The sequence below is a fragment of the Molossus molossus genome, unplaced genomic scaffold (genome assembly GCF_014108415.1).
Source record: "Molossus molossus isolate mMolMol1 unplaced genomic scaffold, mMolMol1.p scaffold_m16_p_19, whole genome shotgun sequence".
NCBI classification, from domain to species: Eukaryota; Metazoa; Chordata; class Mammalia; order Chiroptera; family Molossidae; genus Molossus; species Molossus molossus.
Genome location: NW_023425354.1, coordinates 49,305,265 through 49,319,799, shown reverse-complemented (window position 1 = coordinate 49,319,799; position 14,535 = coordinate 49,305,265). Strand labels below are relative to the sequence as shown.

Here is a 14,535-nt window from a genome sequence, read left to right as displayed (position 1 = left end):
CTTAATTCACAAGTTACTTTTCAGTGAGGCTCCCCTAACCACACTATCCACAATTTCAGCCCCTCCCAATATTTCACACCCTCCTTTCCTGCTCTATTTTCTCTTCAGCACTTATTGTTATCTACCACACAATGCATTTTACTTATCTTGTTTATCATCTTCCCCAACCCCTCCCCCCTCCCCCACCCCCACCCTTCCGCCGCCCCAGACACTATAATATAAGCTCCACGAGAACAGGAATGTTTGTCTGTTTTGGTCACTGCTGTACCCTGGCATCTGGACAGTGCCTGGCACACAGTGGGTGCTACCTAGATAAATATTTAATTCATTTATTTATAACTAATTTATAAAGTAAAGCAACAAGATGTCCCCATGATGGCCCCTTCCAGCTCTGATTCCACATCCCTCCAGTTGCTTTTGTTCATCCAGGTGATCGTTCAGCAGGTATTTATTGGAGCCCTAGCTAGTCAGGACCACCCACTTTGCCTTAGCGCAGGAGGTTGGGACCCAGGCTCCGAAGACCCCTAGCAGAGAGAGATTAGAGCAAGCCCCGGTGTGCCTGCCCATGTCACCTGTTTGGGCCCCGAAACGCCAGTGATGAGAGGATTCGCTGGTGGTGGGTGCAGGGAGGGAAGACAGCCAGAGGGCGTGATCCAGGGCAGTTCTCAGAGTGTCACAGCTGGACCACTGCAGGCAGAAGGACACAGTGCTGAAGAGCGTGGAATGGCTTCGTGAGAAACTCTCAAAACCTGTTTCCAGTAAGGAGAAAGGCTCAGCTTGGTGCTTTACCGCAAACATCTTTAACACTTGCCTGTTTCCCTTTTTAAAAAGAGAAAGCAAGCTTCAAGCTCTAGAGCCTTGGCAGGCCATCGTACCCGGCTAGATCTAACGATAGTGCTTCGTGATCATTGTTTTCTATTTATGACAGGTGACACCACCTTTTTATTTAGAGTAGCAATATACAATTTCCTTTTGAAATCATTTAACCAAAAAAAAAAAAAAAAAAAGAGAGAGAGTTGATGTAAAGAAAAATAATGAGTGAATAATTGTATAGGTGCTATGTCCAGGCAGCATAAAAATGACAGAAGTTTAGGAAACAGGTAACAAATAATGATTGAGCACCTTCTCTGTGCCAGGAGATGTTGTATTCTAGGTGCTGGGATGCAGCTGTAGATAAAACAGACAAAACCACTGCCGTCCTGGGGTTTGCATCCTGGTGGGGCAGAACGTTGATCCAAGTGCTTTGTGACGCTTCGGGAAGGGTGGGCACCGTCAGTCATCCCTGCCCGTCTGGTTGCCGGGCAGCAGCTGTCTCCCCACACCAGGGTGGAGAGGCAGAGTGGACCCGCAGTTGCAGGCAGCATCTGGTAACAGCTGTGGCGGGGCAGGAGCGGCGCCCTAGGTGGGGCGCAGACGCCTTGGCAGGGAAGCTCCATCCGGTCCCCCGGGCAGAGAGGAAGTGCCACGTTAGGTTGCCCATGCACCTGCGAACTTGGCGTCGGAGCTGGGATGGGTGGGTGCTGGGCCGGGATCCAGGCTCTGACACCCCTCCCCGACAGGCCAGCCCCCGCCGCGCCCTGGAGCGCTATTTCCACGCGGTGGTGGCAGCCGTGGAGCAGATGGCTAGCGAGCCCAGCCCCAGCCGGGAGGGACACCTGGAGAGGCTGGAAGAGGTTTACTGCTCGCTGCTGGGGCCGACGGCGGCCGCCAGGGGGCGCTGCGGCGGTAAGTGGCGAGAGGGCGGGCGGGGCAGTGAGGCGCTGCGGACTGGGGACCCTGCAGGGGGCGCCAGAGAGCAGTTCTGTACCTGCTTGCCGTCTGCATGCATGACTGCACTGGGGTTGGGCGCAATACTACTCCTAGAAGCCTGGGGACTGAGGGTGCCCAGGAACTTGAAAGGCTCTGGGCTAAGAAGGTGGCTAATTTGTTCTGCAGGGCACCTACTACACCCCAGTAAAATGCTGTTCTGTTCTCAGCATTTTATATGTTTAAATATATTACATATATTAAACCAATTAATCCTCACAGTAAACTCTTGAGATAGGAAAGTATCATCCCTGTTTTACAGATGAGAAAACTGATTTAGAAAGAGGCTATAAATTTTCCCGAGATCATCCAGCTGGTTAAGTGGCAGAGCCAAGATTCAAACCCAGCTTATCCTGTTCTTAACCACTACATTCTAGTAACCAAAGAGTCTGATGGTCCAGGGATGCTCTAAAAAGCATTTAAAATAGCAGCCTAGTCAACATCACTTACATCTGGTGTCACCTATTTTTATTCCGCATGCTTCCTTTCTATTTGCTTTCTTTAAGACAATGCCACACACTGATGGGAATCAAGCCTGTGTAAACTGGGAGACCCTAAAGAGCTCTGAGAAGTGTCCTGGAACGTGTCTATCTAGCTGTTGGGATGGTTCAGATTTGTGCCGTTTCATGGTTGCCCATGAAATTCGTTAGCCTGCACGTTCCAGAACACACCATGCACCCACAGGCACAGGGCACCAACCTAAGTCAAGGGCAGAGGTCAGTGTGCCAGCTCTGGGGCTTGATCGTGGCAGCCCAGGGATGGTGGAGGCTGCAGAAGTCAGGGTGAGGCAGGCAGGATGGTCCTCCCCAGACACCCTCCATCTTCTTAGTGTTCTGTTCTTTTGTTTTGCTTTAATATTCGATACCTCTGTGCCTCTGATAACCACGTGGAAATGTCTGCTCGTGAAGCCTCCTTCCTCCCAAAGCTGGGACAAATCCTGAGGCAAATCTGGCTTTGCTCTCCTTGGGTACCACTTGCTAACTTAGCAGTGACTGCGTGAACAGGATGCGACCAGGTCTGGGCCACCCCCACCATCCCAACCACATCTAGCACCTGCCTCCTACCTTGACCTGTCCTGCACATCTTTTTTTTAATTTTATCCTCACCCAAGGACATTTTTCCATTTTTTTGTTCAGATAGAGTGGGAGGGAGAGAGAGAGAGAAACATCAACGTGAAAGGAACACATCGAATGGCTGCCACCCGCACGACCAACCAGGGCCAGGGACAAACTGCAACCAAGGTACATGCCCTAGCGGGAACCGAACCCAGGTCTCTCTGGACCACAGGCCGACTCTCTAACCGCTGAGCCAAATTGGCCAGGGCTGTCCTGCACATCTTAATGACCAGCCAGCAACCCAGTTGAGCCTCTACTGCTACTGGAGCAGCATGGGACAATGGTTTTGAGCACAGAGTCCTGGATAAGAGCATGCACTCTGAAGTTGGGATACCTGGGCTCAAATTCTGACTCTGCCACTTACTGTGTGGCCTTGGGCCAGTTACTTAACCTCTCTGTGCCCCTGGCTCCTCCTCTGTAAAGTGAGGATAATAATACTATCTGTGGCCCAGGGTCACTGGCAGGATCCGGTGAAGCAATGGTAATGTGTGCAAGGTGAGAACAGCATCTGGCAGTAGTAAGTGTTCTGTGGCGTTAGTTGCTCTCCACTAAGGAAGCTTGTAGCCTTGTTAGGGAGGGAGCCATGCTATGCAGAAAGTAAATCCTAAGGCTACAGGTTAGGTGCCTAAAGCGCAGCCTGTAAGGTCTGCTGGACACCTGGAAAGGCTGAGAGAGGTTTACTGCTCCCTGCTGGGGCCGACGGCGGCCGCTAGGAGGCGCTGCGGCGGTAAGTGGCGGGAGCGCGGGCAGGGGCAGTGAGGCAGTGTGGTCGGGGACCCTGAAGGGGGCGCCAGAGAGCAGTGCTGTGCCTGCCTGGAGTCTGCCTGCACTGGGGCTGGAGTGGTCAGGAAGGCTTCTGGAAAAAGAGGAGGGGCTGGCCCTGGTCTCTCCCCTGGACTGCAGGCTGCCTGCTGCCCTTAGTACTTGGCTGATGAGCTCTCTTCTGCATCACCCACAGGAGCAAATGTTAATTGAGTGTCTACTGTGTGCAAACTACTGGAAGAGACCCTAAGAAATACAGCAGCCTTTTCCCTTCCTCTGGATGTAGGCAGGGCTTCTGGGAACAATGGGAAAGGCAGCGAGGCTGCAGCGTGCGGCAGGGGGTGACCAACAATAGAAAAGGTTGGGACGACACTGCGAGCTGATCTGTGAAGGGTTCTATAGGCTGAGCTAGGAAGTTTGCAGGAAACGGAGCTTCCAGGCCTTCTTGGGCAGGAGGGGACTGTGCAGTGTTAGGCCCGGGTGAGATGATGGCAGAGAGGGAGAGGAACGCAACAAGACCAGGTGCGGGAGGGCGAGGGTCTCTGCCACCCCCTCCAGGTTCCATGCAGGAGCTGGGGGTGGGGTGGGGAGGGCAGAGGAGAATCCCACATCTTCTCCTTCATGGACTCCACAGCCTGCTCCTTCCTTCAGGTGACGCCCTCCCAGACCGGCCACCAAGCATCCCCCTGCCGAGCCCATACATCACATTCCACCTGTGGACCGACGAAGAGCAGCTCTGTAAGTGCCTTTGACTTCGTGGGAGCTGACCGGAAACAGTGGCATATGTGTGTGTCTGAGTGTGTTGTGTGTGTGTGTGTGTGTGTAGATGCATCTCTGTATGTCTGTGTATGTTTCTGTACGTGTTTGTATATGTACCTATTGTGTCTCTATGTGTGTTGTGTGACTACGTATCTATGCATCTATTGTGTGTCGATGTCTGTGTCTGTGTATGTCTTTGTGTGTGCATCTGTGTGTGTCTATGTGTATCTCTGTGTGCGTATGCGTGTGTGTGTCTGCGTATACTGGGTTGCCAGCACATCTGGAAGAAGAATGCATTTCTTTGTCAGAATAGCTCAATGCATTAGTCACTGGCCTCGAATGTCTAGAAAGTGCCACATGCCCATGATGATGCCAGCAGACAATGCAGGTCCCCAGGGAGGCAGTCACAACAGAAGTGATGTTTCCTGGAGCTGGAGGGGCCTTCCAGAAAGACCACTCACCCAACACTTCCCCTCCACGCTGGTGTTTCCTCCCACAGCGCCCTGGCTCTTGTCCAGGGAGAGGGGAAGGCAAAGGCGCAGGTTGTAGTGCCGGACCGGTGAACTGGGGTCAAGTCTGGGCACTTCCTTTCACATGCCAGGTCACCCTAGACAGACTCAGTTTTCTCTCTGGGCCTCAGTTTACTCATGGGAAATAAAATGAAGGAAGGTTCGAAAAGCCGGGGAGATTCCAGGAGCTGCTGGTCTGTTCTCTGTATCTCAGGGCATGCTCTGGGAAGTGGGAGGATGGAGGATGCTAGTGAGCAAAGGTGAAAAGGAGGGCTCTAGAGTCCAGAGGTACTGGGTGAAGCTGGTTTCTTTACTGCAGGACTTCTCAGAGCCTTTGAGATGTTGACTAACGAAACTTAACAGGAGGCAGGCATGTGGGGTTCTTAGTCCTTTGGCCACAGAACCTCTGTTCCTTCATGGGGCTTCTGTTCAGCTGAACAGTGTTTGAGAAACATGGAACCCCAGGCCTTGCCAGGGTGAGGCCCTGCCAGCCTCACATGCCCTCTCCACCCCGACGGTCCCCTTGTTCTCCACATCGCAGGGAAGGAACTGGTGCTCTTCTTGCGCCCGAGATCCCAAATGCGCCTCAGCGCTGACTTGGAGGCTTTGGATCTGCAGGGCCTCCTGCCAGACCAGGAGCTGGCCCGTGCGTCCATGCTGTCCACCGACAGCGGCATCGAGCGGGACCTTCCTTCGGGGACCGAGGAACTGCTCACCCCCAGCAGCCCGGAGATGGAGCGCGCAGGGCTGCAGCGCAAAGGGGGCATGAAGAAGCGGGTGTGGCCCCTGGACATCTTGATGCCCAGCAACTGGGATGGGCCCCCGGGGCTTCACCGGAGGACGGGCAGACCCATGGGGGATGGAGAACTGCTACCCGGTGTCTCCCGGCTGCACACTGCCCGGGTGCTGGTGCTCGGGGATGACCGGATGCTGGGGCGCCTGGCCCAGGCATACCACAGCCTCAGGTAGGGCCAGAGGTGTGGCGGGGGGCGGGGGGCCTGGCATGTGCTGGTGCAGATCAAGGAGTGGCTAAGGAGGGCCAGGAGCCAGAGGCCAGGATAAGGTGGGGAAGACGGTGCAGTGCACCCATTGTGTAGATGAGAAGAACCAAGTCTGTCTGAAGCTGAATCCCCCGCCCTCACCCTCATGCTGTTGTCCTTTGCCAGGAAACGAGAGACCCAGACGTTCTGCCTCACTCCCAGACTCAGCCTGCAGCTCTACTACATCCCTGTGCTGACACCTGAGGTGGAGGTGTGGGGCAGGGCATCGGGGTGCCAGGGGCAGGGGTCCGGGGGAGGGCTGGCAGGGGCACACTGCGCCTTGCCTCCCCTGGCTCCGGGAACTAGACTCACCCTTCCCTGGGCTGCGGAGCAGGAAGCGACCTCAAAGGTCCCCTGTTCCAGGCACGGGTCCTGGGGGCTGAATGTGGCCGGAGAGACGTTCTCTCCCAGGGGCAGCCTGCCCACCGTGGGCTTTCGTTTTGCTTTTCTGATGGAATTAAAAGCAAGCTTCTCCTCAGACAGGGACTCCCACTCACACTCACACACACGCACACGCACACACCTGGGAATTTCAGGCAGTGGGAGCCCATTGACCCACCGGGGGAGAGGAAGCCCCACTTGAGGTTCCTCGTTTCCGTTGCCCACTCTGCTGCTTGTTGGGCAGCATTAAATGCAAAGCCACTGTCTCTCTCCTTTTAAGGCTGACGATCATTTTCAGTGTCCCTGACAAGTGGCCCTCAGAGAAAGGTACTCCGGCTTCATCTGGGGTATAAAACACGCAGCCTTTACATGGTGCAGAAATGGCCTCAAGAGCTTAGGTGACTTGACTACATTCCCAAAGCTGGTTTGCCTAGGACTGGTACCCGGGGACCCTCTGGCCAGGAAGAGTGTTGGAGGCAAAGCCTGACGGGTCGGCCTCATCCCCTTGTCCTCAGAAGCCCGCATCACCCAGGCACGTGGAGCTCGGAGAGCTGGCCGCGTTCCTGGGCCGCGCTGACCCATGGTACGAGAGCACCGTCAACACCCTGTGCCCGGCCATCCAGAAGCTGGCGGAGATGGTAGGGGCAGCGAGGGTAGGAGGGTGGAGGGAGGTGGGAGGGGGCCATTTCTGATATTGCTCTTGACTCTTGACCTCAAGAGTCAGTCCAGGGGGCCCCAAGGTTGGAGGAGGCAGGAGAGAAACACAGGAGAGAACCCCAGCCAACGAGTGGTTGGAATTGACTCAGAACACTTAGCAAGCGCTGCAGCCCTCCTTATGCACGGCTCCCACATCTGCGCTTCAACCCGCCGGGGCCGAGCAGACTCAGACGAAACAAGTCCCGGCGTTGCTGCCGTGGAGTACGTCATCAGGCCTGGGTGGCGACGTCTGTCCTGAACACTACAGACCATTTTTTTCTTGTCATTGTTCCCTCCATAATACAGTATAACAACTGTTTATGTAGCATTTCCATTGTGCTCTGCATTATAAGGAAGCTTGCAGGAGGTTGTGAGTAGGTTACACGCAGACACCAGGCCACTTTGCACAAGGGGCACGTGAGCATCCGCAGGTTTTGGTGTCCATGGGGGTCCACGGGGATGACTACTTTGGACAAAATGGCTGTGGAAAGATGAAGTAAAACACCCTTTCGTAAGTGTGTGGGCCAATTACATTCTCTTGTGAGTGTCCTGGGATGCTTTCTCTGTGGTTATAACGGCTAAGGCTGCCTGAGCACGTCCACGTTCCAGACGCTGTTCTAAGCACTTAGCACAGCTTCCCTACCAAGTAGACAGTCTTCTTGGCAAGTGCTGTTGTCTCTGGGCCCCATGTGACAGGCAAGCAGCTGAGGCCTGAAGAGATTAGGTCACCTGCCCAAAGTAACTAAATGAGTGCAGAGTCCCTCTTGGAGTCCGGCAGCTTGATCCCAGAGCATGATCTCCTCAACACGAACCATAGAGCCAGCCCGGCCCCGGCCGGCAGTGGGAGGGGAGCTCTCGCTGACTGATGGGAAAAGGCTTTGACATATAAAGAGAATCTTATCCTTTTTGTGGTCATGTGTGTTGCAGACATTTTATTCCACTTTGCTTTTTTGCCTAGCGATTGGGTCAGTAGTGGTTTTGATCTTCAAAAGTTTAATATTTTTATATAAACATACATAGTACTTTTATGCTTTGAAAGGACTTCTCGACTGATTGAATAGTCACTGATAATTTATTCTAACACTTTTAACATCTCAACTTTTACATTGAAATAACCTATCTGCAATTAATTTCAGTGTGTAGTGGGACGTATGTAATTTTATTTTTTCCAAATGTTTGGCCAGTTTTCCTCAGCTATTTATTGCATAAACCATCTTGCTCTGTCACTCTGAAATGCCACTTTTATCATTTACTAAATTCTAACATATGCTTGAGTTTATTTCTGGATACCTATTCTTTCTCATTGATCTATTTAGTTTTGTACAAATTAGCACTTTCATATTTTAATAGCTGTCAGGGTAAGCCTACCTCATTACTCTTCTTTTTCAAAACTTTTAGAATGTGCTTATTTATGTTTGTTTCTAGATAAATTTTAGAATTTTGTGGGGGTTTTTTTCAAATATTTATTGTTGAATGTATTACAGATGTTCTTCATTTTTCCCCCATTGACTCCCTCCTCCCCACTCCCACCTCCCTCCCGCCTTTTCCCACACTATTGTCTGTGTCCATTGGTTATGCATATAGGTTCTTTGGTTCATTTCTTCCCACCCCCAACCCCTTTCCCTTTGAGGTTCATCAGTCAAGCAATGAATTTGTACTTCTTAATCCCTTCAACTTTTTCACCCATTCTTCCAACTGCCCTCCCATCTGGCAACCAACAAAATGTTCTCTGTGTCTATGAGAATGTTTCTGTTCTGCCTGTTCATTTTGTCTGTAGATTCCATTATTGATAGATATGTATTCATTGACATTTTGTTTGTTCATATATTTTATCTTTTTCTTCAAAAAAACCCTTCCTCATTTCATACAATAACAGTTTGGTGGTGATGAACTCCTTTAACTTTTTCTTGTCTGGGAAACTCTTTATATGGCCATCGATTATAAATGACAGCTTTTCAGGATAGAGTAATCTTGGTTGTAGGTTCTTGCTTTTCATCACTCTGAATATTTCTTGCCACTCCCTTCTGTCCTGCAAAGTTTCTTTTGAGAAATCAGCTGACAGCCTTATGGGAACTCCCTTGTAGGTAACTAGCTGCCTTTCTCTTGCTGCTTTTAAGATTCTCTCTTTGTCTTGTACTTTTTGCATTTTGATGATGATGTGTCTTGGTGTGGGTCTCTTGGGGTTCATCTTGTTTGGCACTCTCTGTGCTTCCTGGACTTGTATGTCTGTTTCCTTCACCAAGTTAGGAAAGTTTTCTGCCATTATTGTTTCAAACAGCTTTTCAATTTCTTGTTCTCTCTCTTCTCCTTCTGGCACCCCTAAGATGCGAATGTTGGCATGCTTGAAGTTGTCCCAGAGGCTCCTTACACTATCCTCATTGTTTTGGATTCTTTTTTCTTTTTGCTGTTCTGATTGGGTGTCTTTTGCTTCCTTATATTCCAAATCGATGGTTTGCTTCTTGGATTTACGTACTCTACTATTGAATCTGTGTAAATTATTCTTTATTTCAGTTAATGCCTCCTTCATTTCTGACTGTGCATCCATCATTTCTGACTGGTCCTTTTTTATGCTCTTGAGGCCCTCACTAAGTTCACTGAGGTTCTCAATAAGTTCATTGAGCATCCTTATAAGCAGTATTTTGAACTCAGCATCTGTTAGGTTGCTTATCTCCATTTCACTTAGTTCTTTTATTGGGGTTTTGTTCTGTTCTTTCATTTGGGACCTGTTTCTTTGTCTCCTCATTTTGGCTGCCTCCCTGTGCTTGTTTCTGTGTATTACTTAATGAGAGGTATGGGGCTAGCTGAGACCAGATGCTGCTTGTTTGAAAGAATTTAGGAAAACCTGAAGCAGGATCCAAGACAGGCCAATCCTATGGTTAAGCAAGTGGCAACAGCTTGGGTGGGCCTGAAAGTTGGGTGGGGCGGGGCTTCAGGGAGTCACCAGGGCGGGGCTACCAGTGTGAGCCAGGTTGCTGGAGTCCCAGATTTGGCGACTGTCTGCCGCCCCCGGGAAGGGCTCACCAAAGGAACAAAGGCCTCTGACAGCATGTTTGTCCCGGAGAGAGCCCCCTCTCCAGCCCTCGCACCAGTGCCAAACAGCTCAGTTCTTCCCTGTATGTCTCTGGTGCCCCTCGAGCTGCCTCCCCTCCGAGCTTAGAGGGAGAGAGTCCGATAAGTCCGTGCGCGGGCCCTTTAAGGAGCTGCCTGGGGCTCCCGCCGTGTCAGCTTCCCTGAGGCTCAGTTCCCGCTGGTTTTTCCAGCCAGAAGTCATGGGGATTCTCCTCCTGGCACTGGGACCCTGAGCGGGGCACCTGGTGTGGGACGGGGACCCCTTAGTCCTCAGGGAGGACCTTCCCAGCCGAGGTGTCCTCCTGATTTTTATCCGCCACACGTGGGTGTGGGACCAGCCCGACAGCCTCCGCCCCTCCTACCAGTCTGGATGTGGCTGCTGCTTTAATTCCGTAGTTGTAGGACTTCCATTCAGCTTGATTTCAGGCGGTTTTGAATGATGGTTGTTCTGTAGTTTAGTTGTAACTTTGATGTGGTTGTGGGAGGACGCGATACCGTTTACCTACGCCGCCATCTTGACCGGAAGTCTAGAATTTTGTTTTCATTTCACTTTTTAAAAAATATTTTTATTGAATTCTTTTTTTTAGAGAGAGAGAGAGGAAGGGAGGGGCAGAGAGAGAGAAACATCAATGTGAGAGAGAAACATCGATCAGCTGCCTCCTCCTCAACCCAGGCATGTGCCCTGATTGGGAATCCAACAGCAACCTTTCAGTGCACGGGACGATGTCCAACCAACTGAGCTACACAGGCCAGAGCTTCATTTTATTTTTAATTCATTTGGGATTTTGATTGGAATTGAGAAGAGAATTAGTACCTTTAGCACATTAAGTGACCCTCTCTGGGATCAAAGTATAAGTCTTTATTCATTAAAGTTTTCTTGTATACCCCTCAGGGTAGTTGTGCAGGTCTCAGCATATAGAGTTTACCCATTTCTTGTTTAATTTATCCTCATGGTTATTTTAAAATATATTTTTTATTGATTTTTTAGAGAGGAAGGGAGAGGGGGAGAGAAATAAAAATATCAATGAGAGAGAAACATCGATCGGCTGCCTCCTGTATACCCCATACTGGGGATTTGGTCCACAACCTAGGCATGTTCCCTGACCAGAAATCGAACCAGCAACCTCTTGGTGCATGGCAACGCTCAACCACTGAGCCACACCTGCCAGGCTATCTTCATGTTTAATAGTTTTTTTCTTGCAGTTGTGGATGGTATCTTTCTCCCATTGTTTTTGGACAGTAGTTACTGCTAGTAAAAAAGGGACCTATGGATTTTTACATATTTACTTTCAAACTTTCCACTTTACTGAGCTCTCCATTTTGCTTTATTATCTGATTGGTTGGGGTGCTTTCTTATATCTTTTGCTTGAATAAAGATGTTGGTGGGGAGGCATGTTTTCTGAATTATTGCTGATCTAAAAATGTCTGCATATACATACATGACTGTTGAGCTGGGTATTGAAATACCTTTTCCTCAAAACTTGGAGGATATTACAGGAGGAAGATCTGAAGCTGGCAGAGATGGTAGAGGCAGCAAGGGTAGGAGGTTTTGTTTATGTGCTTTTACTGGTAGCTTTTTTCCCCTGCCAGGACACATACAAGATTTTGGTTTTTCTCTGCTCTTCTTCCTCTTATAATTAACAATTTGCGTGACCCTCACACTTACTCCAAAAGCAGTTTCCACATGAAGAGCTGGAAACAGTGTGAGCAATGCAGCATCACTAGAATAAGTTCATAGTTCTTCAGCATGACCCTTGAAGGGAACAGTATTTTAGTAGACCAGATGTGAGAATCAGAAGAGATATTATAAAATCTTTTACAAGCTTGATTAGATAAACTTGAGTCTTTCCAACTCTGATACCATCAGATTCTATGTAGACATTCTTTTCTGTTTACCTAAACTACCCAATCATTATGCTTTAGGATTATATGGGATTGAGGAAAGCCTGTAGGACATGGGGCTAGTCCTTTCCCAATAACATGCAAAAATGTGTTTATCAATATATTCAGATACCACAAGAACTAAAAGAGACATCAGATCATCTGGTTCAACTTCTCATGCCCCAGGTTAATGAGTAGCTAATCCAAACAGAACCCAGTCCAGACTCTCTCATCATTAGTTATATACTCAAGCATCTTGTCTACCCCAAGCACCCAGCATAGTGCTTCACACATAGAGGTGCCCAGTATGTCTTTGTGCAATTACAATGAATCAGAGTTCCTGGGGAGATGGGATTTGGATGGGAGCATTTTGACTAGAGTGGAAATTGGGTAGTAGGAAAGGCTTGGACTGTGCAGAAGGACCAGCTGGGTTCATGCATCACAGAGGATAGGTAGGGCTCTGGAGTTTCTCTCTTAAGAAAGTGGCACCTCCCATAGTAACATGGAAAGAGGTAGCTGAAAGCATTCTCTGTCTGCTTCACAGCCTCCCTCCCTGGACACATCCCAGACCGTAGACCCCTTCATCCTGGATGTCATCACCTACTATGTCCGCATGGGCACCCAACCCATCTATTTCCAGATGTACACAGTCAAGGTAAGCGTTCCACCTGCAGCTCCAAGGATACCATGGCCGTCTGCTGGACCCCAGGACCCTACAACCTAAACATCCCGGCTCTGGGGAAACACGGTTATTATGGTAAAAGTCATAAACTCATGCAGAGACTCTTGGCTGTTAATTTTATCTTCTCAATCGCTGGATTTCTGTGGGCACCAGTGGACTACATTTAACAGCCATCTCTGCCTCTAGCTTCCTAGCTTACTGAATTCTTGTTTTTCACTCTGCTTCTTATGGTAGATCTTTCTGTTTTTTCACTTCTTTTTCTTTATTGATTTGAGAGAGAGAGGAAGGGAGAGAAAGATAGAAACATCGATGAAAGAGAACATCGATCAGCCGCCTCCTGCATGCCCCACCACTGGGGATTTAGCCCACAACCTGGGCATGTGCCCTGACCAAGAATTCACCTGGCGACCTCTTGGTGCATGGGTCAATGCTCAACCACTGAGCCACACCGGCCGGGCTTTTATACAAAAAAATATATATGTTTTTTTAATTGATTTTTCAGAGAGAGAGGAAGGAAGAAAGAGAGAGATAGAAACATCAATGTGAGCCCTGGCCAGTCTTGCTCAGTGGTTAGAGCGTTGATTTGTGGACCAATGAGTCATGGGTTTGATTCCGGTCAAGGGCATGTACATCAGTTGCAGTTTGTCTCTGGCCCTGGTGGGGATCATGCAGGAGGCAACCAGTCAATGTGTCTCTCTCACATGGATGTTTCTCTCTCTCTCTCCCTTCCTACCTCCCTTCTACTCTATCTGAAGAGAAATAGAAAAATACCCTCCAGTGAGGATTTGAAAAAAAATAGAAACATTGATGTGAGAGAGATACATCCATCAGCTTCCTCCTGCATGCCCCCTAGTGGGGATTGAGCCCACAACCCGGGCCTGTACCATGACAGAGAATTGAACCAGGACCTCTCAGTCCATGGGCTGAGGCTCAATCCCCTGAACCACCACCAGCCAGGTAGTAGATCTTTTCTTTATTGCCTTCCTGATTTTGACCTAAATAGAGGATTTAGACCTTTTCCTTGATTTTCAAAATGCAAACCAAAACAACACAAAATAGACAAATAAAAACAACCTCTCAAAGGTCTCCAGGAAAGGGAGTAATGCAAATGACTTAAAATTAAATACTAGGTAGCTGTCACTGCCCTTCAACCAAAGGTCCCCGGAAGCACACCTGTAGCTGAACAGAGTTGGGTTTCCGGACTTGCTGCAGTGAGGAAGACCACACACCATGGACAGCCATGAGGCATCTCGGGAAGAGACTTAGAACAAATGGAATTTTGCCTCCTGTTGGGTGACTTTGGAGAGGGCTCCCTAAAGCAGGACTTTGCTCAGGATCAAATGCTGTCAGGAAGCAGGAATGATTCTATGACTGGGCACAGTGAGCAGCCGCTCACTGTGTGCTGGGAGAGGGTACAGGATGTGGTCTGCACAGTGTGTCCATTTTTGCCTGTGTGCAGATGTGACAGTGGCATGGTCTGGCTTTTGTTATGACCCATCACTGTCACAGAGTAGCTCTGCCTAACAATGTTGGCACCTGTGAAATTGTTTATGGTGAACAGGACCCCAAGACCTCGCTGTGGGTGCCAAGCCAGCTCCCAGCTTCTGGTGGCCACTTTTTTCTCTCTCTATCCCTGTTCTTTTGAGAATGCTGTGGCCAGTCTTTCCTGTTGTTCCAACATCCTCCTTCTTGTCCTCTCCACACCTTGCTTCTCCCCTCCTCTCTGTCCCTCTTCCCTCAGGAGCCACTCCTACCCCAAATTTCCTCTTGGTCTCACCGAGAGCAACTCAGGTCTCACTAGCCCCTCCCCGTGCAGCCCTGAGCTTCTCTGTGCA

The 14,535-nt window shown here is 49.7% G+C and overlaps 1 protein-coding gene across 1 annotated transcript in view; it reads left to right on the top strand.

Moving 5' to 3' along the window:
- Nucleotides 1-14,535, top strand: part of PIK3R6 (phosphoinositide-3-kinase regulatory subunit 6) — a 64,073-nt gene that overhangs the window by 31,152 nt on the left and 18,386 nt on the right. Inside the window, exons 9-14 of the mRNA XM_036269227.1 lie at nt 1,560-1,725; nt 4,335-4,421; nt 5,493-5,916; nt 6,118-6,202; nt 6,888-7,010; nt 12,563-12,673. Of these exons, the coding sequence (XP_036125120.1) occupies nt 1,560-1,725; nt 4,335-4,421; nt 5,493-5,916; nt 6,118-6,202; nt 6,888-7,010; nt 12,563-12,673 (996 nt within the window). The remainder of the gene's footprint in view (nt 1-1,559; nt 1,726-4,334; nt 4,422-5,492; nt 5,917-6,117; nt 6,203-6,887; nt 7,011-12,562; nt 12,674-14,535) is intronic.